Source organism: Bactrocera dorsalis, chromosome 5 (assembly GCF_023373825.1).
Source record: "Bactrocera dorsalis isolate Fly_Bdor chromosome 5, ASM2337382v1, whole genome shotgun sequence".
In the NCBI taxonomy this organism is placed as follows: Eukaryota; Metazoa; Arthropoda; class Insecta; order Diptera; family Tephritidae; genus Bactrocera; species Bactrocera dorsalis.
Genome location: NC_064307.1, coordinates 33,947,273 through 33,972,957, shown reverse-complemented (window position 1 = coordinate 33,972,957; position 25,685 = coordinate 33,947,273). Strand labels below are relative to the sequence as shown.

Genomic DNA, 25,685 nt, shown 5'->3' with positions numbered 1-25,685 from the left:
ATAAATTGCATCAGTTAAAATCACATGTCTAAAAAACATTCGTTATAAAGGTATGCATACAAGACAGTGTATAAAAAGTGTGTGGAGAATTAACTTCAAGATAAATCCTAGGTTCCGCATAAATTTTTTGTGACGTGTGTGAGACTGCTGATAAGTTAAACTAAACAAAAATCCAGACATTCTACTATGAGCAAAAAATAGTAAAACTTTGGTCATACATAATTTTAAAATTCTTAACTTACAACACATGTGCCAACGTTTTTTCCAATCCTCAAACACGCTTAGGGATTTACGTTTAATGTCTTTAATTGACTCAAAACGGTTTCCCACACTTCGATAATCGAAGAAAACTGTCACTATAACCTTGATGTTGACATGATTTATCGGCTTTGGCTCACCTTTGCCACGATATTCGGCCGATTTGGTCTCAAGCATTGTTTCATTGATCCTTCCCATATTTCAACGATGCCAGTAAAACCTTTGACTGTTAATCGTTGATTCTCATGTACCAATTCCCTTTTATTTATTGAGGTGTTGATCATCACTTTATGTTGATGGCCATCTCCGGCTTCTTTGAATAATTTGTACCAATCAAAAACACCTGCTCGCGACGAACATTTATAATAATAATATAATAATTTTGAACGTTTCCGCACAAAAAATTTAAGGAAACTTCTTTGTTTAATAATTTCACTCATCACAAAAATCGCCCAATACATTTTGGGAACCTCAGTTAGATGAGCATATGTGTAATAAACACTAATGATTATTTTAATGTGATATTTGGCACTAATGTCACTGACAGTCATATCAATCTAGAAGAAAAATATTTCGAATAATGGGCTTTCGCGGGAAACTTAAATAAAAGATTCGTTTTTTGCCCGCAATAGTAAGGCATCTGCTCTTTCAATGACTTGAACCAAATCAAAGGATGATGTAAGGTATTGTTATTTTTGTTTAACTTAAACAATAGCCGGTATTCAAACTTGTCTTCGGCCAACAGACCCATTCTAAATAGTGCAGAACTACCTGTACCACAGTTACATTACCTAATCTCAAAATATGAAGACATTTACGTGAGTGGCTTTGTAGTATACATATCTCAAAGAAAAAATTTCCCAACCGCAACCAAATAAAAGTATATTTATAAACTGATAAAGGGTAACAGCTTTGAAGAAAAACTGGAAGGTCAGGGAAAACTCGCCTGGAGACGTTTTGTCAATGTTGTCCAATCATAAATCGGAAAATTACAAAGACTTAATATAATGTCATACAAAGCTTTAGGGTGTAATATCGAGCCAATACCGCCATATTATCGTAAGCGACAATTTTTTCGAAAATGAGTTTTTTATAGAAACTAGTAATTTAAGACGTAACGGACCTATCACTGTTGATGTTTATCTCCAAAAAGAAACCGTTATAAAGTTAAAGCAAGTGCTAAAATTATCGTAAATACATACATTTTTAAAACCTTAACGTAAGCGACACCTAGCGTTTTTATCTTAAGTGCCTTGCGCACAATTTCATGTCGTGCAAGCGACAATAATACTCTGAATACCACTCGCGCAGGCAGGAAAAATCTTCGTCCTCATAATAAATCTGATGAAGTAAAAGTGGCACAGTTAAAATTGTTCATTGAGATATTGCCTGCTGTTCCATCCCACTATTGCCGCAATAAAAGCACTAAAGTATATTTACCTGAAGAATTTCAAAACATATCGTTTTTGGATACACTGTATGTTGATCACTTGAAAGAAAAGAATGTTGAGTCATCAGTATTATCAAAAAGAGTATTTCGTAATATTTTCAAAACAAATTATAATATTGAATTCCACTTGCCTAAGAAAGATAAATGTGCTTTTTGTGAGAAGTTCAAAAATTTATCACCTGAGGACAGAAATATTTTTGAAGAAACCACTGAATATAAAAATCACATTATGAATAAAGAAAAATGTAAGCAATTGTTTTTAGAAGACCAAAAAATTAGCAAATTAGATGACTCAAACTCCTTATGCGTGAGCTTTGATTTAGAAAAAGTCCTCAATACTCCACATGGCAAAAGTGTGACTTTATATTACTCGAGAAAATATGCATTCTAGTTATAATGAAAGTATATATGAAAGCGGCACAAGGGATGGATATTGTTACGTTTGGGGCGAATCCCAAGGGAAAAGGGGATGTAATGAAATAGTTACAGTTCTTTTTAAGTATTTGAATATGTTAGAGCTAAACGGTACCCATAGCGTTGTTGATTTATATTCTGATAGCTGTGCTGGGCAAAATCGAAACCATGCGATGATATCAATGTTAATTCATTTCTTGAAAACCGCAATAAAAATTACACAAGAAAAGATAACTTATCTTTTACCTGGGCACACCATGATGCCTGTGGACTCTATTCACAGCACTGTCGAAAGTTTTGTTCGTAATAAAACAGTATGGGCTCCTTCTGAGTGGCCAACTATTATTACTAATGCTATATATAATCCTAAAAGCTACATTGTAAATGTTTTAAAGTATGAAGACTTCATGGACTGGAAATCGTTTTCACATGCTTTATTACCAGCTAAATTAAAAATTAATTTTAAATTATTAAGGGTTGTTTAATTTAATAAAAACAATCCTATTGTTAGATTTAAATACGGTTTTTTTGAAGATAGTGACAATTACGAAATTAATATGGATTCCATCATCAGATCGAGAGCAAACAGAGCTACTGTCCAAAAAGGACCCACATCTTTATACGTTGAAGAGCTCAAAATTTCAGCTGCTAAATACAAAGATTTACAAGAGCTATGCAATAAAAATATAATACCAAGCAGATACCATCAAGAATATTTAAATATGAGCCATGATGGAACCATACGCGATGCTTTAGCTGAAACGGATGATGATGATTCTGATAAGGAGCATTAAAAACAAATTACTTCATTTTATATAAGTACCTAGTACATCTGATTATGAGTTTTTAATATAAATATGTTTCATTTACACATAATATTTTGTTTAACAACTATGATGGAATAATACGTGGTGTTAAGTTAAAGAAAAACTTTATTTTATATATACACAGCATAAGTTTAACAAATATTTCAAATATTTTATATAAATAAATATATTTTTCAGTTATAATTATGACTATTTCATTAAAAACCTTCAAAAATACGTATTTATGTATTTACCAAATACAGTTCCTTAGACATAGTTACTTTAGTAGATATTTTTATCGTAAACGCCAAAATAACCTTAGATTGGAACAGTAAAAATAATGTAAGCGCCATAAATAGCATAAATACTTATTAATTTTATTTTTTTTTCAATTATATATGTAAATGTCTGAATAGCATTAATGTATGAGAAATTTTAAATTACTACCACATTAATGGTTAAAAGTATTTAAAAAAAACCTTCTCCTGTAAAGTTTGGTTTTTGTCGCTTCCGCTATAATGGCGGTAAAGGCTCGATATGTCCTTAAAAAATACATATGTATGCATGTTGGACGAGAGGTTCTATCAGGACAAAGGAGTACGTTAGTAAGGGAAATGGAGCACAGGAATACAAGCAGATTATTGTTTGAGACTCAAAGAGACCCAGAAGCCAAATATTGACAAAAATCATAAGCATTTTTTCAATATTAAGCAATTATTTCTCTAAAATGTTTTGATGTCACAAGATAACCAGACGAGTAAATTTTTTTCATACACATATTATTGTTATTGTCATTAGTACATTGCAAATTTTATATCAGTTGTCAAGTGTCAAAAATAAGTTCAAATTTTGTAAAGCAGTGTAAGTTATTACAAGAATCAGGCGAACTAATTTATTGCAGATACTGAATAATACACCATTGAAATTTATATATAATATAAAATCATTCATTATATAAAACATAATTATTTAATGTCTTAAAATCGAGTAATAAGCAATAAGTACTAAAAGCAATAATTCCAGCTATTTCTTCAAAATGTTCTTAAATCTGACCAATATAGATAAGCACACAGATATAATATACATAATAGCTGTCGTCGATTCGTCAAGCGTTACACTCCAGCAAATCGAAAAAGCTATTCATTGTTCAGTTGCTCAATTCAAAGTGAATGAATATGATTAGGTAATTTAAAATTGTCTCAAACATCTCGAATATAAATAAACGCTCGAGCGCAAAGATCTCACAAACCATAAAAAAAGCAAATAGCTCCAACATTACAAGTATATTGCTGCTGATGATCCATATGTAAATACAAAGCAACAGGGACAGCTGCCAGATGGTTCATAATTCATACGTAGCACCAAAGTCGTTATTTGGATTGAGGAAAATTACAGAGCAGCATGTAATAATGAATAAGTAGTTACATTACCAGGAGCGCGTTTGTGTATTAAAAAGAATAATAAAAATAAAATATACGTACATACATACATATGTACCAAAACCAAAATTTGAACAGCAGAAAAAATATGTTGCAGTGGCTGAGTTATGAATTAAATAAATTTATACAAATATGATTTTAGAGTAGATCTGGATAAGGATATGATTATGAGTAGCTTTTCATATAATTGGCGTAGGAAGAGAGTTTTTACAATTACGAACGTGAAAAGGAAATATTAGGATTTGTGTAGTATAAAGTAAACAGTAATCAAAAATAAAACTTACCACAGCCTTCAACTTCAACTCACAACAGCAATTAGTGGCACGAGGAGAAGACAAATGAAAACTTTGAAAACTCGTTGAATTCAAGCAAGCGGACGGTGAGTTTGCGCAGATCATGGTTTCAACTAATTTTCGGTGCGTCATTTATTAAATTGTTGGACAGTTTCTTCACCAGTAATGATGCTTTTGATGAATGCAGTGATATCAGCTGCATTCCTTTTGCGACCACTTCTCGACTTATTTTTTGCAAAAGATTGAGAACTTTTGAAACGAGTTTAACATTTTTAACCTTCATACCAAAGACATTATCCGAAACGTGTTGAGTCGATTCATAAAATATGTTGAGATCCCTGATATCTCTCTGAAGTCAACACGGCTTCATTTAAGTACCGTATTCTTAACTTTTTCGTGGTTGTCGTCATTAAGAGAATTGAGTGGACGATTCGCAAGAGGCAAGCTTTCGATGACTTCACGACCTTCACTGACTGCTTTGCCATGTTAAACCGCTACTATGCCAAAACGCCTCGGGTGACGACACTACAACGCGGATGTACCATTTGTAAAAATAAAATACATTTTTAGATAAAGTCAAATAAAGTACGAATCGTAGAGAGCCCCACAGTTTACTAATTTATTGAGTATACCTTAGCAAACTGCAAGAAGCATTGACAGCAAAAAGCTTCGTTACATTATCTATGCAGTAATATGAGTATCACTATAAATAAATAGTTCCAAAGAATAAAAAAAATATTTCAACGAAAGATTAGAATCCGCTTTTCTTTTTATTCCATACCCACATAAGCTATAATTTACCACACCACCCAACGCAATTGTAAGTACATACATACGTAGAAGGTGAAGCACGTCATTAAGCTTGTATTTTATTACGTAACATATTTACAATGCCTACAAAAAACAATGTGATTAAAGGATAATAATACATTTTATTAAGTAACTTTGTCATATTGGATAAGTATGAGCAGATAATTTAGGATTGTTTGCAAAATTACAAATATCAAACGACGTTCCATAGCAAAGAGGCCACATATCATAACAGAAACGTAGCGTCGCCCAATCTTAGGTTGTTGTTGATTATCCATGCGCAAATAGAGAGCAAAATCGGCCAACTGTTAGTATCAGTAGTTGTTCAATTTGATGCGCGTCAACCATATGTGGCATGAAAGAAGAAAAAAGAAAAGAAGAAGAAGTTATAATATTTTGAGTTCCAGAGTAAAGTTCTAATGCGCTTTTAGAGAACTGAGTATCAAAAAATTGTATTTTACTTAAAACTTATATTCCTAGGAGTAGTAGATTGTAACTTGTATCGACTCTATATGTTCGAAACACTTCTTATGGTCCCTTAATTGTATTTCCAAAATGTCGCTTGCCTCGTCTAGTTTCGTGATTTTTCTTCACGAACCCGAAACAATTTCCAACTTTCTATGTATTTGTACAACTTAAGTGATTAAAAATGTTGAAAATTATAAATAAATATATTTTTTTTACATATTTTAAATTTTCTATTCATATTTTCTAAAAGAAATGCAATACTCTTCAACTACAACTACCTGGTAGCAGTTGAAATTTTTGATACGCTAGTCAACCTCACTGACACAGAGTTGAAACCTGTAATACCATAAAAAAATTGAAGATGAACATTTCAATTGGATGTTTTGAACAGTTGAGTTGATATCGATGATAACGAATTCAAAAAATACAACCAAAGTGCATAACAGTTGAAATTTGAAAACATTTCAACAGTCCAACCAAAGTACAGTTGGGTTGAAAACCGTATTAGGGGCCTTAAACGTGATTTAGCAGCAATCAACGTCCAGTTAATCACACCGAAGTAGTTCATATTAAAGTAATTATTAAATTTGACAGCATTGCAACTGGAGTTTTTGACTGGTTGAGTTTATATGGATAATACCAAATTTCAAAAGTTCAACCAATTTGCATAAAGGAGTTGAAGTTTGACAACATTTCTACTAGAGTTTTTGAGCGGTTGAGTTGATGTCCATAATATCGAATTTCAAAAGGTCAACCAAAGTGTATGTTTTTGGGCTTAAAACCTTAATAGTTGCCTTAAACTTATGTAACTAAACTGAGCAGCAATCAACATCTGGTTGATCACACCGAAGTAGTTCAGATTTAATTATTTAATTTCTATAATTTACTGTAAGAAAATTAGCTTACACATTTGTTACCTTGTCCTTATAGGTTAGGTTAGACATAGAAGAACCAAATTTCGAAAGTTTCGAGAAGAAGCTCAACTAAAGGGTTTGTTATATAACCCATGGGGTTGGGTTTGCAGTACCATATTACTAACACGAAATGTTGACAACATAATCTCCAATTATAAAACTTGTAATGGCTTCATAATATTATTTCCGATCACATTTCATGAAATTTTAGTTGTAGACGACAAGATGCGAGAAAAAGGAAAATTTACTATCGTCTAGCATATTCTCTTAGATGGCTACGTTTTGATGAACTATACCCAGGTGCCCGGAAAACGGTAACAATTACGTGACAAAAGTACATGATTTAGTAATGACGATTGAAAGTGCATGAGATGGTTTAGTTAGTAGACACCTAAAAAGACCGCGAGTTTCATATCCAGCGTGAAATACTGTTGGTGCGCAAACGTAGGATTGGTTCTTATCAAAGGTTTTTCCAAAGATCATTTGGAAAAGGTTGAAAAGGTCACGCGCTGGAATAGGAGGTTATTGTAGTCACGGAAACCTCCAAAAAACAAGTTTTCTTTTTTCAGACGCTTTACAGAATTGCTAGGTAAAATGTATCAAGCTAAAAGAATGAAGAAGAAATTTCGATTTTTTTTCATATATTTAAAGCTTGGACGCTTAAGAACATATCCTCCAAACGATTTTGAAAAACCAAAATCATTTTAAGAGCAACAGTTACTTTAGTGACGCAGTACCTAGCCCGGTAGGTAGGTAGACTCACTTTTTTAAACGCGGTTTTCTCTAAACTACTGTTTTCCACACGGTAACGGCATTATCTCAAGTTCTATACAACCGATTTACTTGAAATTTTGTGTGAACCTTCTTTATGTAATCCTTTATCGTTCCTACCAGCATCGTGTAAAAATTTTTCAAATTTTTTTTTAGTAATTTAAAAAAAATCAGGAATTTCAAAAAAAGCGTAAAAATGAATTTTATTTTCAGCCAGTCGCCATTTTTCGAAAAAAAAAATTTTCGTGTTCCCTGAGGTAGGGACTATAACAGCATCCTTACTGATTAAGAATTTCTTTTTTTCAGACCACCAGGAGAGTCAGGATCAATGTCACCAGGAAGCGCTATTTTTTTTTTTTACACCTGTCTCTCCCCCCCTCCTAATTATTTTAATTTTTAATATTTTTTTGTAACATTTTTTTCAATATTCTTAAGATATCAATAAAAACACCATAAAAAAATGGATAGTAAAAATATTTTTGTGTTTTTTTTTTTTAATAAAATTCAAAAAACTGCCCAAAATTTGACTTCTAGACTAGAATACCCTCTTAAAGAGATACGAATATGATGACATTAACACGCCGATTATTTTAGAAATTAGCTGGAACATGCTCAGATTGTTTGCAGCTATTTTCACATCATTTTATGCCAAGTCTGTAGGACGGACGTCGATTCATTCATATTTTATTCCACAGACTTTGAGTCGGGTGGTGTATACAAAACATTAAAACTTCACTTTTGAACTCACTTTCACTTTCGCATTATTGTTGTATTATTTTAATTATATGGTATATGTATAAGCTTACCACGGTATCCAGTTGTACTTCACAACAATGGCTGCTGCACATGCTACGAGGTGAAGGTAAATTAATGCTGCTTTCAGCCACAATAAGATTCGTAGCACTAAAACCTTTCTGCATTACATATGTGCCCCACATAAGTATAGAAACATCTGTAAACATAGTCAACACCTGAATCACACCCACAAAGTTGGGCGAAGAGCACTTGTCTTTGGGCGTTATAGTGCCATCGGTCTTAAAAATGCCAGCCTTGTGACTGCAAGTCAAAAAATAAAACACAAACAGCTGGACCGTGCACATCACTATCACGTAGCAGACATAAACCAGCAGTGCTGGACTGTATATCGCCACCAGCTCACGGCTAAGCGCCGCATTCCGCTTATACAAGCGCTGTAGACGGCTAATGACCGTGCTTAGGCACAGAATCCTATTGCGTTCTTTGGCATTGAACGGCCGCAATTGCTCCAAATGCTCTTTAACTTCGGCGAGCGCACACTGCAAGAGCGTGTTAATCTGTTGACCGTAGTTGGCGACTCTTAAAGCGCATATATAATAGAGCACCATTAGCATAAGCAATAACACCATACAGCAGCAGTTGAAAATCAGCGCAACGAACAGTCTCGGACGCTGTGTGGCGTGCTCCCTGCGTATCACATATTCCGTCCACACGAACGGCAAGAATGCGTTCACAACTTTTGCGCACAATAAGATGCAAGTGGTCAAATCGAGGCTGTGCAGCCGCGTAACATCCACGCTGTGCATCCGCAGGTAGCCTGCAAGGTCGAGCAGTGGTCGTTGCAAGCGTAGCAGGCGGTTGAGGAAGCGCATTAAACGGCGTTGACGGCAAGAGTTGATGAGCAGTAAAACAATGATGAGTCCTTGTGTCAATACATACCGCATGTTGCCAACAAACGCGAGCAGTCTGGTTAATGTAAGGAAATGCATGTCTTTAAAGAGTATCTTGAGAACGAAAGGAATCGCCGCAGCGATCAGTAGCAACAAAACTCTGCTGTACCACTGCAGTGTGCGTGAGCGGCGCAAGCGAAGGTGATGTGACCGATGCCTGGTTAAGCGTAGAGCTTGGGTTTGTTGCCGCCGCGAGTACGCAGTTTTCCGCTCGTATTTAAAGGTCGTGATGCCTATGACATTCGCGACATAGAAAACACCCAATGCGAGATAATAAATGCAACGTGGCTGTAGAACTATAATTTCTTTCCGCAGTTTTTCCGCTTTTCGGTATCCCATTTTTAGTTGCTCCGCTTTCGCGTAACTTTCTTTTGAGCACTGATTTGCAAAGACTACAGCGCTCGCGCGAGTTTCAAATTTATATTTATTCTGCCTTCACGATTTTAGTTTATAAATCGCGAAATTTGCAACGTGATTAAGTGCTTTGGGTGCGCATAATTGCGATGGCTGCGTGACACAAGTATCGCAGAGTTCGCACAAAGCTTTAAGCCAAAATACCTACCAGGAAGGTAAGTGGCTATGAAAATAGCTACTGTGGCAGCCTAAAAAATATGTTATAAAATAAAGTTTATCTTACCAAAAGATTTTGAATGATGACCGCTCGGGTATCCAAAGTAATTCTTGTAGTTTTACTAAAGTAAATACATATTTAAGTATCAAGTTTGATTCTTTGTGCTTATGGTTGAGAGGTTCTTCACTTGTATTAATGAGAATGCCAACGAGTGGTCGGCTGCATGATTTCCTTCGGGCGAATAATTTACTTATGATTTATTGTACATTCTGTTTACAATTAGGAGACTAGCAAGAAACAATTTATTAACAAATAAATAATTGTCATGAAGGGTATATTCCTCAAACCAGTTCAAAAATATTAATATTCATATTATTTAAATATAACACGGTTACTCTACCTGAGCTAGTTGAGTTCTGAGAGTAGCACTTATTTAGACAGTTTCACAACAACGGAAACCTATAATTTATAGCTCGACAGTGACCACTTTAGATAATGAGTTTTGGTTTTGCAATTTAATGGAAAAGTGAACATTTTCTCATCTATTAGCAAACACTGGCAGGAAGAGCACGTGCTAACAATATTTTTAATTTAAGTATTTGCTGAATATGTTTGATTACAAAGGAGAGTACTTCATGTAGGGAAATGTCAGGAAATCACTAAGTAATATGACTTTTAATAATTTTAAATAAGCCTAACTTCTGTGGAACATTAGGAAACTTAATAAATGTAGGTAGCCAGAGGCTATGAAGACTATTTAATATCATAACTGGCATACTCTAGAGTACTTACAGTCTCTCAAGTTTATGAAACTTTCATATTTATATATACATTCTACAGATTACAAACAATGATGCAATTTGGTCAATAATATGTCCAATCATGCTTTCTACTAATTTGACGACGTATAGTGGCAAGGATCTCCAGATCCGACCAATTTCGCAAGACAACTGCTTCAAAGTGTATGTGCGTTTTCCAAGAAGCTCCTGTTTAATATGTGTCCACACATTTCACAATTCAATGTAACGATGCCAGATTGAGTTTTTAGGTTGTCAGTAAGAGGTACAAAGTGCCGAACCCCAGCTTTGAGAAGCAGCCCCAAAGATGCACCTTTATTCCATATTTTACGATCCGCTGAACAAGCCTATTGGTGGAAGTTGGCCAGGCTCGCGTGAGGACAGAACGTGCCCATATAGAACATTCATCAGTAAAGATGACATTTTCAAAATCTCTATCAATATTCTCATGCGCCCAAGCGAGTCGCTTTGTCACAAGTTTTTCAGTCAACAGAGGCTTCTTCATTGTGTTGAGCTATTTCAGATCATCAGTATGAAAAAGGGTTCGGATAGTTTCGTAGGATATATCTAAACCTCTTGCTTTTTTTTCTTTTGCTTTTCCTTGCCGCAGCGATAAAGCAGGATTCCGCGAAAACAGATTCGCTATCCTGTTTTCATATTTTTTGTTCACTTTTCCTATCGAACCACGTTCTGGTGAAACATCGTCATTTTTAGCCACTATATATCACTGTATCTGTACAAATGCCTTCGACTTTCTCATATATTTAGTAGCCGCTGATTGCGACATTTTGGGACCTTTCGGGTGGATGCAAAGGAACACAGCCTCGTAACGCGACGCGTACTTAGCACTCATGGCGTTTAACGTGATTCTCTTTCAAAAGATTAACGACAACTGAACCTTTGTTGACAATGCATCAAGTACAAAGCTTCCCTCTATCGGCTCGCGAAGGAATTAGAGCGAAGGCTTTCATCAACTGTCGGTAAAGCCGACCACCCTCTTTGTGCAAAAAAGTTAAAACTTATAACCTCTTTGGATAGCTTCAGATAGTTAAATTGAGCAGAAAACTGATAACCATATTATGTAAGGCAGCTAGAGTATAAAGAACTTTTATACTATTATAATACAAAACGGCAACTGAGAATTTGTTTATTAACTACTACTGTGGGTTTTAAGTAGTACTCGTAAGAATTTTTAATTTAAATTTCGCGCGAAAACCCATTCGTCGAATTATTTTTTTCCTAGGTTGATAAGACTGTCAGTGATATCTGTGCCAAATGTCACATAAAAATATTCATTAGTGGTTAGTATACGCTTGTCTTTCTGAAGTACCTAAAATGCAATCGGCGATTTTTGCGATGAGTGAAATTGTTCAACAAAGAAGTTCCATTAAATTTTGTTGAAATCTAATTTCTGGTGCCGAAACGTTCAAAATTATTATAAATATTATTATAATTTTTTGCCGCGATGAGGTGTTTTCGATTGGTACAAATTTTTCAAAGAGTGTCGAGAACGCATTGATGACGAACCACGTCCAGGGCGACCACCAACATTAACTGATGATGAACACGTTAATAAAATAAAGGAGTTGATGCTTGAGAAGTGACGATTAACAGTCAGAGATCCTACTGGTATCGTTGGAATATCGGAGGGTTGAGTGAAAATCATTTTGAAAGATCATTTGGGCCTAAGAAAAGTGAAAGCACTATTGGTTCGGATCCATGCTTAGACAAGGAAACAGACGATCAGTTGCCCGAATATCATGGCAAAGCTGAGGTCAAAACAGGTCAGAAATCAAGGTTATTTTGACAGTTTTCTTCAATTATCGAGGTGTGGTGCACACCGAGTTCCTACCGACCGACCAAACTGTCAACAAAGAATACTATTGGGTATTATGCGTGAAGCTATCCGTAAAAAGAGGGAATTATGATTTATATAGCATAAAAAACGTGTTACATTTGGAGTTATGACAATCCGCAAGCCATTGTTGAGACGACGTTACATTGTCCATATTTCTTCTTTCAAATGAAGCCGGTCATAATATTACAGTCCATGGGGAAAGCTGTTTAATCTTGAGTATTGGCTTTTACATCTGAATTGGGTGTGTAGATGTGGACAATCTTTGGTTCCAACATACGCCATGCAACCAACGAAACAACAATTTAATTGAAAGAAACTTTAGGTGAGCTCATCATCTCGCATCACTGGCCTGTGGCGTGGTCTCCAAGATTGTGCGATTTCCCGCCGCTCGCCTATTTCTTGTGGAACGAAGCAAAGTCGTTTGTCTACGCAGACAAGCCCTGACATACAGCTTCAATTGCTGCAAAAGGTGGTCGAGAATTCGTCCTCTGAACTGGAACTTATTCGAGCTAGCCGCAAAGGTCACTTGCCCGAAATCAAGGACAAATTCTTAGCTATAACTTTAAATTATACATAGCCAATATTTACCGTTACTCTCCAGCGAATCGAACATACTAAACCAGAAGCTCAAACAAACGGACAGCGCTTGTAGTGCAAACCTGCGCTAACATGGTTTCTGACGCCTGCCAGATAGTGTTAAGATTCTTTCATAGTGGACAAATTCCTATTTCTGGGTTAAAAAAAGTTGCTTTAACCATTTATTTGACCCCACACATAATTACACTCAACATTTAATTTTGCACTAAAACTTTGACGTTACCTAATTGACTATACATTTATTGTTTCAAAAAGAATTCAAAAGCTAACAAAGCTCAAACTTTATTTCGTATCCTGTTGGAAAGCCAAAACTGAATCGCAAGAAATTAAAAATGATAAAACTTTTACCGAAACGTTTCAATTGATGAAACAAGTTTATGGCGATGATTGCCTATCTCGTAGCAGAATGCACGAGTGGTTTCAACGCTTTCAAAGCGGTCGTGAGGATATAAATGATGATCAACATGTGGGCCAATCAAAATCCGTGATTACCGGAAATTCCATCGAAACTGTGCGTGAGTTCATCAAGAATCAGCCAAATTCATCATTGAAATTCATGGAAAAGGAATTGAACATTTTTAAAACATCGGTTTATCGCATTTTGACCGAACATTTGGGCTTACGAAAGGTGTGTGCACGGTTTGTTTCGCACAAATTGACTGACGATCAAAAATTGCTCAGAATCCAACATTCGAAGGACGATTATTTGACTAAAAATCACATTTTAACCATTAACCAGTCCCCGCATTCACCCGTGCGACTTCTTCCTTTTCGGAAAAATGCATTTGCCCATTAAAGGAAAACAACCGTGAACAAAACTATTAAACTCTGCATCAACATATTGCAAGGGTATAAAAACAATAATATTTTCTATCGTTTACTTACCGTACGCGCCAACTGTACATCGCTGCAATGGCGGCACATGGCTTGCAACAACGGCAAACAAGCACTACCTTCCGCCAGCACGACTCGTGTGGCTTGTACACGTGATTGTAGTTGATGTACTGCATTGACAACCAAACACATGTCACTGAGCAGGCCAAAGACGTAAACTATTGCCCATATATTCCATCTTATATGACAGGGTTCTCCTCCTGGCCGTTGCGCTGGTCTAAATGGAAATGCAGCATGTTGACTGCACGATGTGTAGTAGAGCACGAAAAACTGCACAGTGCATTCGGTTAGCACAAAACCGAGAAAGGCCACCAGCTGAGGACCATAGAGGCGCGTCATTGAACCACTGATTTGAGTATTTGCCTCGTGAGCGGCGCGCAGTCGCTTTATTATGTACACCAGCGTGTGAAACTGATATCGACAACGCGTATTGAATGGCCGCAAGTGCAACGAATACTTAGCGGCTTGTTGCTAGACTGTTCGTAATAGCGTATTCACCTTCTTGCTTTGCTGCGCCAATATCAAGGTGTTCACAAAGTAAGTGCCGAGCGTTAACTGCAAAGCCAGCTGGCAATAGTAGAGGATGAGCAGCGCAACGAGGTATACGGGACGCTGCAGCACATGCTCTATCCGCACAATGAATATAGTCCATGTGGGTGACAATAGTAACGGTATCAGCTTGCAACATAACATGAACGCCGTGTATCTGTCATATTGTGGCCGCGATGGGATGTGTCCTGCATTGCTTCCCAGCTGGCTGGCAATCCGGCTTATGCGCCGCTGCAAACGCAGCATGCGATTGGTGCACGTGATGAGCTCCCGTTGTTTGCGGTATTGACGTATTAGCGTGCCGATGACACATATGTGCAAGAATGTGAAGCGGCTGAAGCCGACAAAGGACAGCACTGCTGAGTTGCGGAGAAAAACCTGATTGAAGTACATTGTACGCGCCACAAATTCCAAAGAGAACATTACGATCAGCAGAATGAAGAGGCTGTAGTAGCGTAATGGGCGCGAAAAATACACTTGGGAGATTTGCGTATTTAACGGCGGTCGCGATTTTTGCCGAAATTTAAATCGCCGACCACCGTGTCGATGTTGCCGTTCAGTTCGCCTTTTATGTGGCACTGCGCGTTGGTATACATAGGCGGTTATACCCAGCCATGTGTTCACGCGGTAGCCACCTTGTAGTATACAATCCACAATGAAGTTACTGTTGAAGTAGCGTTGAAAAGAATCCTGTTGCATACAGACGATACTGCCCTTAACTAAAAGTTATGGTTGCCGTCGCGTAATTTAAGATTAAATTCCGGCAGCACTTCGACTTTAAAATTTTCGATTCGGCTGTTGTTCTACTACTGGTTGATTGCCATTGTGTTCTTTAGCTTTTAATAACTGTTTCAGCGTTTGGTTTGTTAATCGCAGATATCGAATTCACATTTCAATACCATTGTTGGAGCGCCATGTAATTGTTTGTGTAATTGTGTTAAGTGCCTCGTCCATAATTTATGTGTGCAAATGTCATGTCTCTTTGCTGTTGATAGATTGCGCGCTTTCATTGTAGCATTTTAAAGCTTTCCAATCGATTAACAATAGATTGTCCCTTTATAGCTCCATTATAGACACTCGTATGTAATGCAAATTCCAATGTTGATTAAACTATTAATTCAATTAAGAAAATGAAACAAAACTATTATTTTACATATTTGAAAACCTACCACCCCCCGAAACTTTCAAGCTCGATTTAATTTAAATTGGGACTGGGTTGGATATAAAATTGCTATTATGTGTTCACTGATATCCGACAAATTAATGCTTTTACAATTTTCAAACTACATTTACCTTAATAACGCTTGATCCAAGTAGATGTACTTTTTACAATAGCCTGTTTTTGACAGATCACGCGTGACTCGTGTCAAGCTGTCATGTTAGTTTTGTTCAGTATTGTTTCACATTTCATCATGAAAAGGCTTACGCCTGAACAACGTTCACAAATCGTTCAATTTTATTACGAAAGTTCACGTTCTGTAAATAATGCTTTTCGCTCGCTTCACTCAACGTATGGTCAACATAATCAGCCTACTGAGCGTACTTTTCGCAACACCATCACCCATCTTGAGACCCAACATTCACTTAAGGATAATATTCTCTCACAGTGAAGAATATAGCAGCCGTTGCTGAGAGTGTACACGAAGACCGTTGAGAGTCGATTTGACGCTGTTCGCAGCAACTCGGACTGACATATGGAACAACTTGGCGCATTTTACGTCGAGATCTTAAAATGAAAGTGTACAAAGTACAGCTTGTGACCTTCCTAAGCGACATCGCTATGGTAATCGAATATTTGCTGCCGAAAATTGAAGCTCGAGATCTCGGCGATATTCGGTTTCAACAAGCCGGCGCCACTTCATTTGAAAGAGATAGTCTTCCAAAAAGAAATGCCAAAGAATATTCTTTCAAATGATAATAAACATTCTCCATTAGGTATGAAGTTTCTTTCTTTTCGCTTTACAAAAGTAAGGAACCTCGAAATGGATCACCCTTTCTATTATTTGAGGGTACAAATTTCTTATCACAATTGTTCTAGCTTACATCACATTACATACAATTAGTTGTGTAGTATTTATCTCTACCCTAACGAAATAACACCGACCATGCACGGTGCCCCTAGGACTACAATGGCCTACGCGAAAAATTTTACTATTATGAATTTCTTTGAAGTCACCATTGATTGAAAAATTAAATAACGTCAGCTGTGCACTCCTGATGAGTTAACCCACTTCGAAAGTTGTAAAAAATAATCATTTGAAAATATTCGCGATTTAATTCCATTTTTTTTTTGTCGACAAAAATATTTTAAGTTGCTCTAAACAACACAAATACCGCTCATATGCCAAAAGTTCTGAGTACGCATGCCAAACTTTACGATAAAATTGTGATTTACAGATTGCAAAACTACTCGTAGTGCTGCCAAATTCTGAAATATAAAAGGCAATCTTTGTAGTAAAAAATTGTACATTTGTTCAACCAAACTGGTTGTACATAGTTATGATACAAGTCTGCGGTAGTATGCTTTCTTTGTTTGGTTGGTTGAAAATGGAGGCGCGCGAGCGCTAGACCTCAGGCGGCCTTATTTAGGCCATCATTAGGCCCATTGTTCAACCGGGTGGTGATAAATAAAGTCTTATCAAGTAACTCAGGGGACTTGGTAAAAACACCGGATTTTTCTCCACCCAGGTCACTACAGTTTGAGCATTTTGAGTAGTGGATTATCTCGTCTCATCTGGCTGAAGGCTGGGCTATTGCATGGATAATGTTTGTTCTATTACTGATCAGTCTATATGCTTATTTTAGGCAGAATTATGTCATTGCCCAAAAAACAACTTTGAGTTGCCAACCTTGCCCAATACCGCAAACGAGTCGCATGTGTCTATTATGACTTCTACTTCTGAAGTTACTAGAATAATAAAAGAACTTAACCCCAAAAAATCACCAGGACATGATAATATTACCCCAAAAATGCTAATTGAGTTACCAAATATTGCCGTAAAGGTGCTCTCTTTGCTCTTCAATGCAATTTTTAATCTCGGACACTATCCAAATTCATGGAAAAAGTCGCAGATCATCTTGATAGACAAACCTGGGAAAGACTTAACACAGCCGTCTTCATACAGACCAATCACTCTTCTACCCTGTCTTTCTAAGATATTTGAAAAATTTTTACTATCAAAGATGACTCCTTTCCTCCACGAAAATAATATATTACCAATGCACCAATTTGGGTTTCGTGAAAAACATAGCACGATTGAGCAAGTAAATAGAATTACTAACGAAATAAGAAAAGCATTTGAGCACAGAGAGTACTGTTCAGCTATATTTCTAGACGTGGCTCAGGCGTTTGATAAGGTATGGCATGAGGGCCTTTTATACAAGATTAAAAATATTCTACCTTCAGAATTATATAAAACATTTGAATCGTATTTAAAAAATAGAAAATTTACGGTAAAAGTGGGAGATTTCATATCTGATGAAAGACAGATAAGGGCTGGTGTACCCCAGGGCAGTGTTCTAGGCCCAACACTATACATCATATATACAGCAGATCTTCCAACAGCTAACAATGTATTAACTTCTACTTTTGCGGACGACACAGCTATAGTGAGCCGTAACAAATGCCACATAATAGCATCAAGAATATTAGCCGAGCACTTAAGGTTTGTCGAAGAATGGCTAGCCAACTGGCGTATAAAGGTAAATGAACAAAAGTGTAAGCATGTTACATTTTCGCTTAGACCAAAAATGTGTCCGGCAGTAAAAATTAACAATATTTTAGTACCCCAAGCGAATGAAGTAACTTATCTTGGTATTCACCTAGATAGAAGACTTACGTGGAAAAAACATATATCTAGTAAAATAACTTGCATGAAGATAAGAGCTGCAAATTTAAATAGGCTATTAAACAAAAACTCCAAACTTAGCCTAGACAACAAAGTGCTTTTATATAATGCGGTCATAAAGCCGATTTGGATGTATGGCATTCAACTGTGGGGTACGACCTGTGCAACTAATATAGACATAATACAAAGGTTCCAATCAAAAATGCTTAGATCAATCACGTGTTCACCATGGTACATGCGTAATGAGAATATCCATAAAGACCTTGGTATTTCTATGGTTAGGAAAGAAGTAGAAGACAGCAGAATTAAATATATATCTAAACTTCGTGATCACCCAAACCCTTTGGCTAATGCTTTGGTACGTTCCTGCGATCAAACACGCCTTAAAAGAAGAGATATGCCCGCGTACTGAGGAGCAATGTATCACCAAAACAGCTCAATCACTTGTTTGAGCGTGTCTAGTTTTTAAATAGGTTTAAGATTTTATTACTTATTGTTAGGCTTTCAAATCAAAAAGCAGATTCAATAAATAAAAAGATATTGAAAAAAACAAAAAAAGAAAAAAAAGAATTGTGTCATGTGAGCCATTCACAATGATAAAATTAGTCTAAATTCTTTAAAACAAAACTTGATACTATTGAAGACAGTGGTTGTACCGCTTTAATGGCATATCAACATACTCTCTGGTGGTTAACTATGTGGTTATTTTCCATATAGATTTTTATACCCTGAACAGGGTATATTAAGTTTGTCACGAAGTTTGTAACACCCAGAAGGAATCGTCTGAGACCCTATAAAGTATATATATAAATGATCGATTTAGGCATGTCCGTCTGTCTGTCTGTATATGTACGAACTAGTCCCTCAGTTTTTAAGATATCATTTTGAAATTTTGCAAACGTCATTTTCTCTTCAAGAAGCTGCTCATTTATCGGAACGGGCGATATCGGACCACTATAACATATAGCTGCCATACAAACTGAACGATCGGAATCAAAGGCTTGTATGGAAGACTTTCACATTTGACAAGATATATTCACGAAATTTGGTATATATTATTTTCTAAAGCAACAATGTAATCTCCGAAGGAATTGTTCAGAACGGATTACTATAGCATATACATAGCTTCCAAACTGAACACATAGTTACTAACAGAACTGCACCTGTGAAGGCTATTTAACTTCGGTTGCACCGAACGTTTTTTCTTGTTTTACAATGGTTCATGTAAAGATAGCGAACTGTGAAGTGACGGATCAAAGTCAGCTAAGCTAGATATAATACTTTAGAAACACGAAAATGCAAAAAAATATAAAATCAAAAGGCTAGGCCCAAACCCGCGACGAGGAAGTTGGGACTGCCATTGTATTTTTACAGCTTTGTGGCCAAGGATATCAAGATAAAATATATTTTTCCCTCGCATTGAAGGTTGTTTACTTCAGCAAAGTGACTAGAAAGAACCAACAAAATATTTTCAATTGACTCGTTATGGTTTCAGATTTAGCTACACATATACATAGTATACGAGGTGTTTCCAAAGTAAAGCGGACTTTTTGAATCTACTATCCTTATCGTTTGTCCAGTGAGAATTTCATGACATTTCATTGATTGGAAGTGAAGTTATTGCGTTTTAAGTGTCAGTATGTTTGTGTTATCGGTGCGAAAATGAGCTTCGAACAAAGAGCCAAGATTAAATAGTGTTTTAAAAATGATAAAACTTTTACCGAAACATTTCAATTGATGAAACAAGTTATGGCGATGATTCCTTAGCAGAGTGCACGAGTAGTTTCAACGTTTTCAAAGTGGTCGTGAGGACATAAATGACGATCAACATGTGTTCCAATCAAAATCCGTGATCACCGGAAATTCTATCGAAACTGTGCGTGAGTTTATCAAGAATCAGCCAAATTCATCATTGAAATCATGGAAAAGGAATTGAACATTTCTAAAACATCGATTTATCGCATTTTGACCAAACATTTGGGCTTACGAAAAGTGTGTGCACGGTTTGTTTCGCACAAATTGACTGACGACCAAAAATTGCTCAGAATCCAACATTCGAAGGACGATTATTTGACTAAAAATCTCATTTTAACCATTAACCAGTCCCCGCACTCACCTGATATGACATCGTGCGACTTCTCCCTTTTCGGAAAAATGCATTTGTCTATGAAAGGAAAGCGTTATGCAGACGTAGATGCCATTCAAAAGGCTTGCACCGACATAAAACACTCGTTCGACATGCTTTTGGACCGTGCAAAAAGTTGAATTGAAGCAGAAGAGACTAGTTTGAATAAAATAACTTAATTTTGCCGAAAAAAACATTTATTCTGTTTTTTTAAAGTCCTATTTACTTTGGAACGCATCTTGTATATCACATATCTAGAATACAACCGGCCAAACAGAGTTTTTAAATTTCGACCAAAAAAATCGCGCGTTCGAAACAGATTTTAAACCCACAGTCTATTAGGCTAAGTTGTATAGAATCATCCATACAACATTTCGTACATACATATTCCATTTTATAGAAAAAATCGATACGCTCTAAAATACTATATAAGTATTTAGTTATATACGAGTACAAGTACATAAGATGCTACCGCAACGCTGGTACCTGTATGTTATCTGTATGAAATACGAACTAAACATTTTTGGGAATAGAAATAAATAAATTTTTATAGATGCCTATAAAAAGCATCTGCAATTTATAATTGTTTTGTGTTATTTGCGATTCTATCACTGAAACCACTGCATTCGTAGGCATAAATAAAACATAGCACACGTGCAAATTGCCAATTCTTGACTGCCTACATTATGTACCGAAAATCATGCTTATACCACATATAATATGAACAGCAACAAATAATTGGAACTTCAAGCCGAATGCAAATAAATGAAAAGAGTGAAATTCAACCCATTCGAAACAAAGTGGCAGGTGACGGCAATTTCAGCAACAACTAGCTGCAACACAAGGCAATTTACTGCAATTGTTGACTTTGTGTTATCAAATGAATCTGCAGGCATTCCTTGCCAACATCTGAGCATAGCTGTAGGAGCATGTGCTGTGACAAGTATTTCGCATTTACAGTTAGATGAGAATCTTTGTTTCATTTGAAGGATTTGGGTCAGTCACACATGAACTTACAAGTGCAGGCGCACAATGGTGTGTATGTGTGTGTGTGTGGTGAATGAAACAAAGCATGGAGATTTCACACACTCGGAAATTATTTGTGGAAAGTCTTATTTGTGTGCTGTTTATGTAGGGAGAGTGTGAAAAATGCAAAGTATGGCTATGTATAATATAACTGTGCACATGAAGGCAAGCATTGTTGCAAGTGCAGTGCTAAATTAATGCGGTTGCTCATACGGCCCGGCACACTTAGCTGACACGTGCAACTGGGATTGCGTGTCTTTGGAGACAATTTTGCTTTGCTAATATGCGCGTCTTTGTTTTTAATAAAAGTGTATTAAATATTTACGACAATACGGTGGGAATGTTTTTGTGTTGTTACGCTTTAGAGTTTAGAATTCTAACTTATTTAAGAATTCGGTTTAGTTTAAAACATGTTAAATGCATTTCATGACAACTTTGCTTTATTTCTTTTTTTTAGGAACGCTACAAGTCTGATATAAATTTAGCAATACAACTGTTGCAGTGCAAGCCAGATAGTTTTATGCCACAAAAAGTATCATCGGTAAGTAAAATCAATTCTCGGCATGAAAACCCGTTAACCCCGGTGGCACCGAACCTATAATACCCTTCAAATATTTGAAAATTATTCTACAACTCTGCCATCCTCTTCAAGGTAGTCACCTTGGGCAGCTATACAGCGATTCCAGCGCGTTTTCCATGCTTCGTAACATTTCTGGAACGCTTCGACTGGGATGTCCGCGAGTACCTCGTCACGACCGCCTGGATGTCCGTAATCGACTCAAAATGGGTTCCTTTGACCACCGATTTTGTTATAGGAAACAAAAACAGACACAGGGTGACATATCGGGCGAATAAGGCGGCTGTTGCAACACGGCGATTCCTTTAGAGGTCAAATACTGGGACACGCTGAGAGCGGTGTGGCATGGCGCGTTGTCGTGATGAGGGATCCAGTTACGAGCGATGTCTGGCCATCAAAAAAGGCAATAATCATCGTTTTCACCTTCGACTTGCTCATGCGAGCTGTTTTTGGGCGGGGGGCGCGCGGAGACAACCATTGTGAGCTTTGGCACGACTAAGAGCACTATCATACACTCTTATGATTTTAGCGTATGTTTCCGAAGCTGTTTCGCCCAAACTGGCGCAAAATTTTATCGCGACGCGTTGCTCTTGATTTCGTTTTTCCATTTTCGTGACGAGCACTACAAACACACGCCTACTCAACTTGACGCAGCAGGCGAACTAAACAAGCTAGAGCGATGGTACATATATCAATGGAGAGGGGAGGGATGCCGAAAAAAGAGAAAGGGGATTTCAAGGTCACAGGTTTAACACAAGCGCGGCAATAAAATCAGTCTCATTACTTAATTGTCAAACCTCATAAGTGTAAATTTTCCACCTTGAGACTACCTCCTAGTGTGGTTTTCAGTATTTCCTTTATACTTGAAATCCGTGGGCAATGATAAAGTACATGTTTAGAATCTTCTATACATTCTAAAACAACCATGGTCACTGAGTATTTGGGTCAGGTGGAAATCCAGGTCCCCATGCTTTCTATCTATCCACGAATGTATGTCTTGAATCAGCCTGGGCCCACTGTCCTTTGCAGGAAGTTTGCCACCGTTGTTGCCACATTGTGATACTTTTGATTCTCTCCCCTCTTTTTGCTGAGGTAGACGTCTCTGATAAATTCTATATTCGCGCGAATTCGTCCCTCTGGATATCAATCTACGCCATATTGGCTAATACCTCAGTTTGTATGGTGGTTATATGCTATAGAAGTTCGCTGTCGGCCCCGACAAATGAGCAGCTTCTTGGTTAGAAAAGGACTTGTACAAAATTTCAGTCCAGTATCTCAAAACTTGAGGGATTAGTACGCTTATAAACGTTACAAATATTGTGGCAAATTTAATATACCTTTTTCGAATATATTTAGACTTGCTTTAAAAAGTAGAGTACATCTGTTGCAGGCATAAGTGTAGGCATTCAGTTCAAGATCGAGTAATGTTCGCTCTTGGGTATACAACATTACGACAGCCATGACAAAAGGAATATAAACTTGATCAAATACTGACAGGTACTTTTACTGTAATGAAAAATAGAACTTCTGAACCTATGTTTCAAGCAATGTTATTGCAATCCAGATTATTTATTAAGTAAAGGACTTTATATAATCGCACAAAAAATAGTCCAGCGGTCTTAAATCGAACGATCTTGGAGGCCACGTTACATTCCACCGAAGCAAGATAAAGCGTTCACCTTCTTGTTGGAACCAAAGGTCATCCACATCAATAACCATCAATTCAGAAAAAGTCATTAAATCATGATTCTGTGGCGTTCTCCATTGACTGTAACAATATTTATTTTCTTATTTTTGGAAGAAATATGCATCAGTGATTCCTTTTGCCCATAAAACACACCACACAGTGATTTATTTATGATCTAACGGTGTTTCAATGGCTTATGGTTTATAATACTCCCAAATGTGATTTTTTTTATTAACGTTACCATTCAGCCAAAAGTTAGGTTCATGGCTCAACACAATTTGCTTGTGAAAATCGGGATCGGCTCATTCAGTGAACGTGTGTTGCATTTAATGGTCGTTCGGCTTTAATTCTTGCACTAGTTGGATTTAGTAGGCCCGCAAATCAAGATTCTTCCGCAAAATTTTCCACAAAGTGAAGGGGCACAGCTTGTTCCATGAGAAGGTAGATGAACTCATTCGAATCTTCTTCGATACTCTGCTCCACAACAGCAATGATCCACGTAAACGTGGAGTGAAACCGATTCATAGTTGTTCGATTATGTTGACCGAACATTAAACGCAGCTCGCGATTCGTCGCGCGTACTGAACTATTATTTTGACAATAAATTTTAGCGATTTGCAAATATTGTTCTAGAGTACGTGAATAGCAAAGCAAACTGAATATAAATCAAAGCTGTCAAAAAGAATAACTCCGAAAAAAGGATTGCCTCAATGAAAACTACACGACAAGAGAATCACCTTTATTTCATAAAATAAATGTTTACCTTTAATAATAATAAATTCCTTTTACAATCTTTTTTTCTCTTCCTCACTTTGATCTTGCAGTTGCCGATTGATATACAGTCGAAAGTATCAGCCTACATGCGTCTGGAGACTAATTCACACTCTGATTCGGAAGGTAGCACTAGCGGCGTCGGCACCGCCACAACAGCTTCCTATAAAGTGCTTCCAGCATCGGATTCACCGCCACCAACGGCGTGCCCCTTTCCACCTACAGCAATGGTATACTCAATGCGGGGGCTTGGTAAGTGTTAGTAGACCTTGATTTTAGTTTTTTCTTTCTTTTTTGTTTGACTTATATTACAATATTTGTTTATTTTAACCAGTTTATTTTTCTTTTTCCGCTTATTTAGCATTTATCACTTTATTTGGGGCATTTTAAAGCAAAGTAATTATTTTATTTTACTAATGTTTTTCTTTTGCGATTTAATAGCATTTAAAGTGTTTTGAAATCAGTGACCCACTACTAATTTCTAAATAGACTGTTATGCTATTCAACGCCTACAAAATTATTAGTAAATTTTTTAACTTTTAACAAAATAACGGGTGATCTTCCCAAAAACAACAAATGTGTACTATATGATTAGTTATATAAGTTCTTATCTCGAAAGTACCGAATAATCGGAGGTATGGCATGGCCCTTGTCACAAATTAGTGCAGAATCTCGTACCAATTACGTTTGAACAAGGAAGTCTGTAGAGGTGCTCCCCAATGTGGAGTGCTATCTCTGTTTCTATGGACATTAGTGGTGAATAAACTACTGAGGAACTTGGAAGGCAAAGCCCCTAAGGTGGTGACATATGTGAATGATATTGCCATCTTAATAACGGGTAGCTGTCTATAAACCATTAGTAGTATTATGACCACCACTCTCAACACAGTCATGAACTGAGCATCGCAAGCGGATCTGGGGTTGAAACCGTGGAAAACAGGGGATCTCACCTAAGGGATAGTCTAGTCTTGGACAGTAATCTGCTGTAAAAGCACAACGTAGAAGAAATAGTGAAGAAAGCCAGCAGTGCTTTAAGTGTGTGTAGGCAAATGTTCG

The 25,685-nt window shown here is 36.7% G+C and overlaps 3 protein-coding genes across 5 annotated transcripts in view; 1 reads left to right on the top strand and 2 right to left on the bottom strand.

The window, feature by feature from the left end:
- LOC105227137 (putative uncharacterized protein DDB_G0277255) overlaps nucleotides 1-25,685 on the top strand; it is a 151,859-nt gene that overhangs the window by 116,038 nt on the left and 10,136 nt on the right. For 2 of the 3 annotated variants that reach the window (XM_049459225.1, XM_049459227.1), the window contains exons 3-4: nucleotides 22,052-22,135; nucleotides 24,683-24,887. In XM_049459225.1, the coding sequence (XP_049315182.1) occupies nucleotides 22,052-22,135; nucleotides 24,683-24,887 (289 nt within the window). The remainder of the gene's footprint in view (nucleotides 1-22,051; nucleotides 22,136-24,682; nucleotides 24,888-25,685) is intronic. The other variant, XM_049459226.1, reaches the window with a different exon arrangement.
- On the bottom strand, nucleotides 5,437-14,515 carry LOC125779000 (putative gustatory receptor 77a). The gene is made up of 2 exons (XM_049459270.1): nucleotides 14,038-14,515; nucleotides 5,437-5,775 (listed from the first exon to the last, which is right to left on the bottom strand). The coding sequence occupies exons 1-2, from the start codon at nucleotides 14,383-14,385 to the stop codon at nucleotides 5,596-5,598; spliced, it is 528 nt and encodes a 175-aa protein (XP_049315227.1). The 5' UTR covers nucleotides 14,386-14,515; the 3' UTR covers nucleotides 5,437-5,595.
- On the bottom strand, nucleotides 14,395-15,694 carry LOC125778996 (putative gustatory receptor 77a). The gene has a single exon (XM_049459262.1). It carries the CDS (start codon nucleotides 15,292-15,294, stop codon nucleotides 14,518-14,520), a length of 777 nt encoding a protein of 258 aa, XP_049315219.1. The 5' UTR covers nucleotides 15,295-15,694; the 3' UTR covers nucleotides 14,395-14,517.

Excerpts from the sequence above, each read along its gene's own strand:
- LOC125779000 (XM_049459270.1), bottom strand. The coding sequence starts at position 14,385 with ATGACGCGCCTCTATGGTCCTCAGCTGGTGGCCTTTCTCGGTTTTGTG. Across the intron at positions 5,776-14,037 it reads ATGTACAGTTGGCGCGTACG|TTGGCCGATTTTGCTCTCTA; the intron begins GTAAGTAAACGA and ends TGATACTAACAG.
- LOC125778996 (XM_049459262.1), bottom strand. The coding sequence starts at position 15,294 with ATGCAACAGGATTCTTTTCAACGCTACTTCAACAGTAACTTCATTGTG.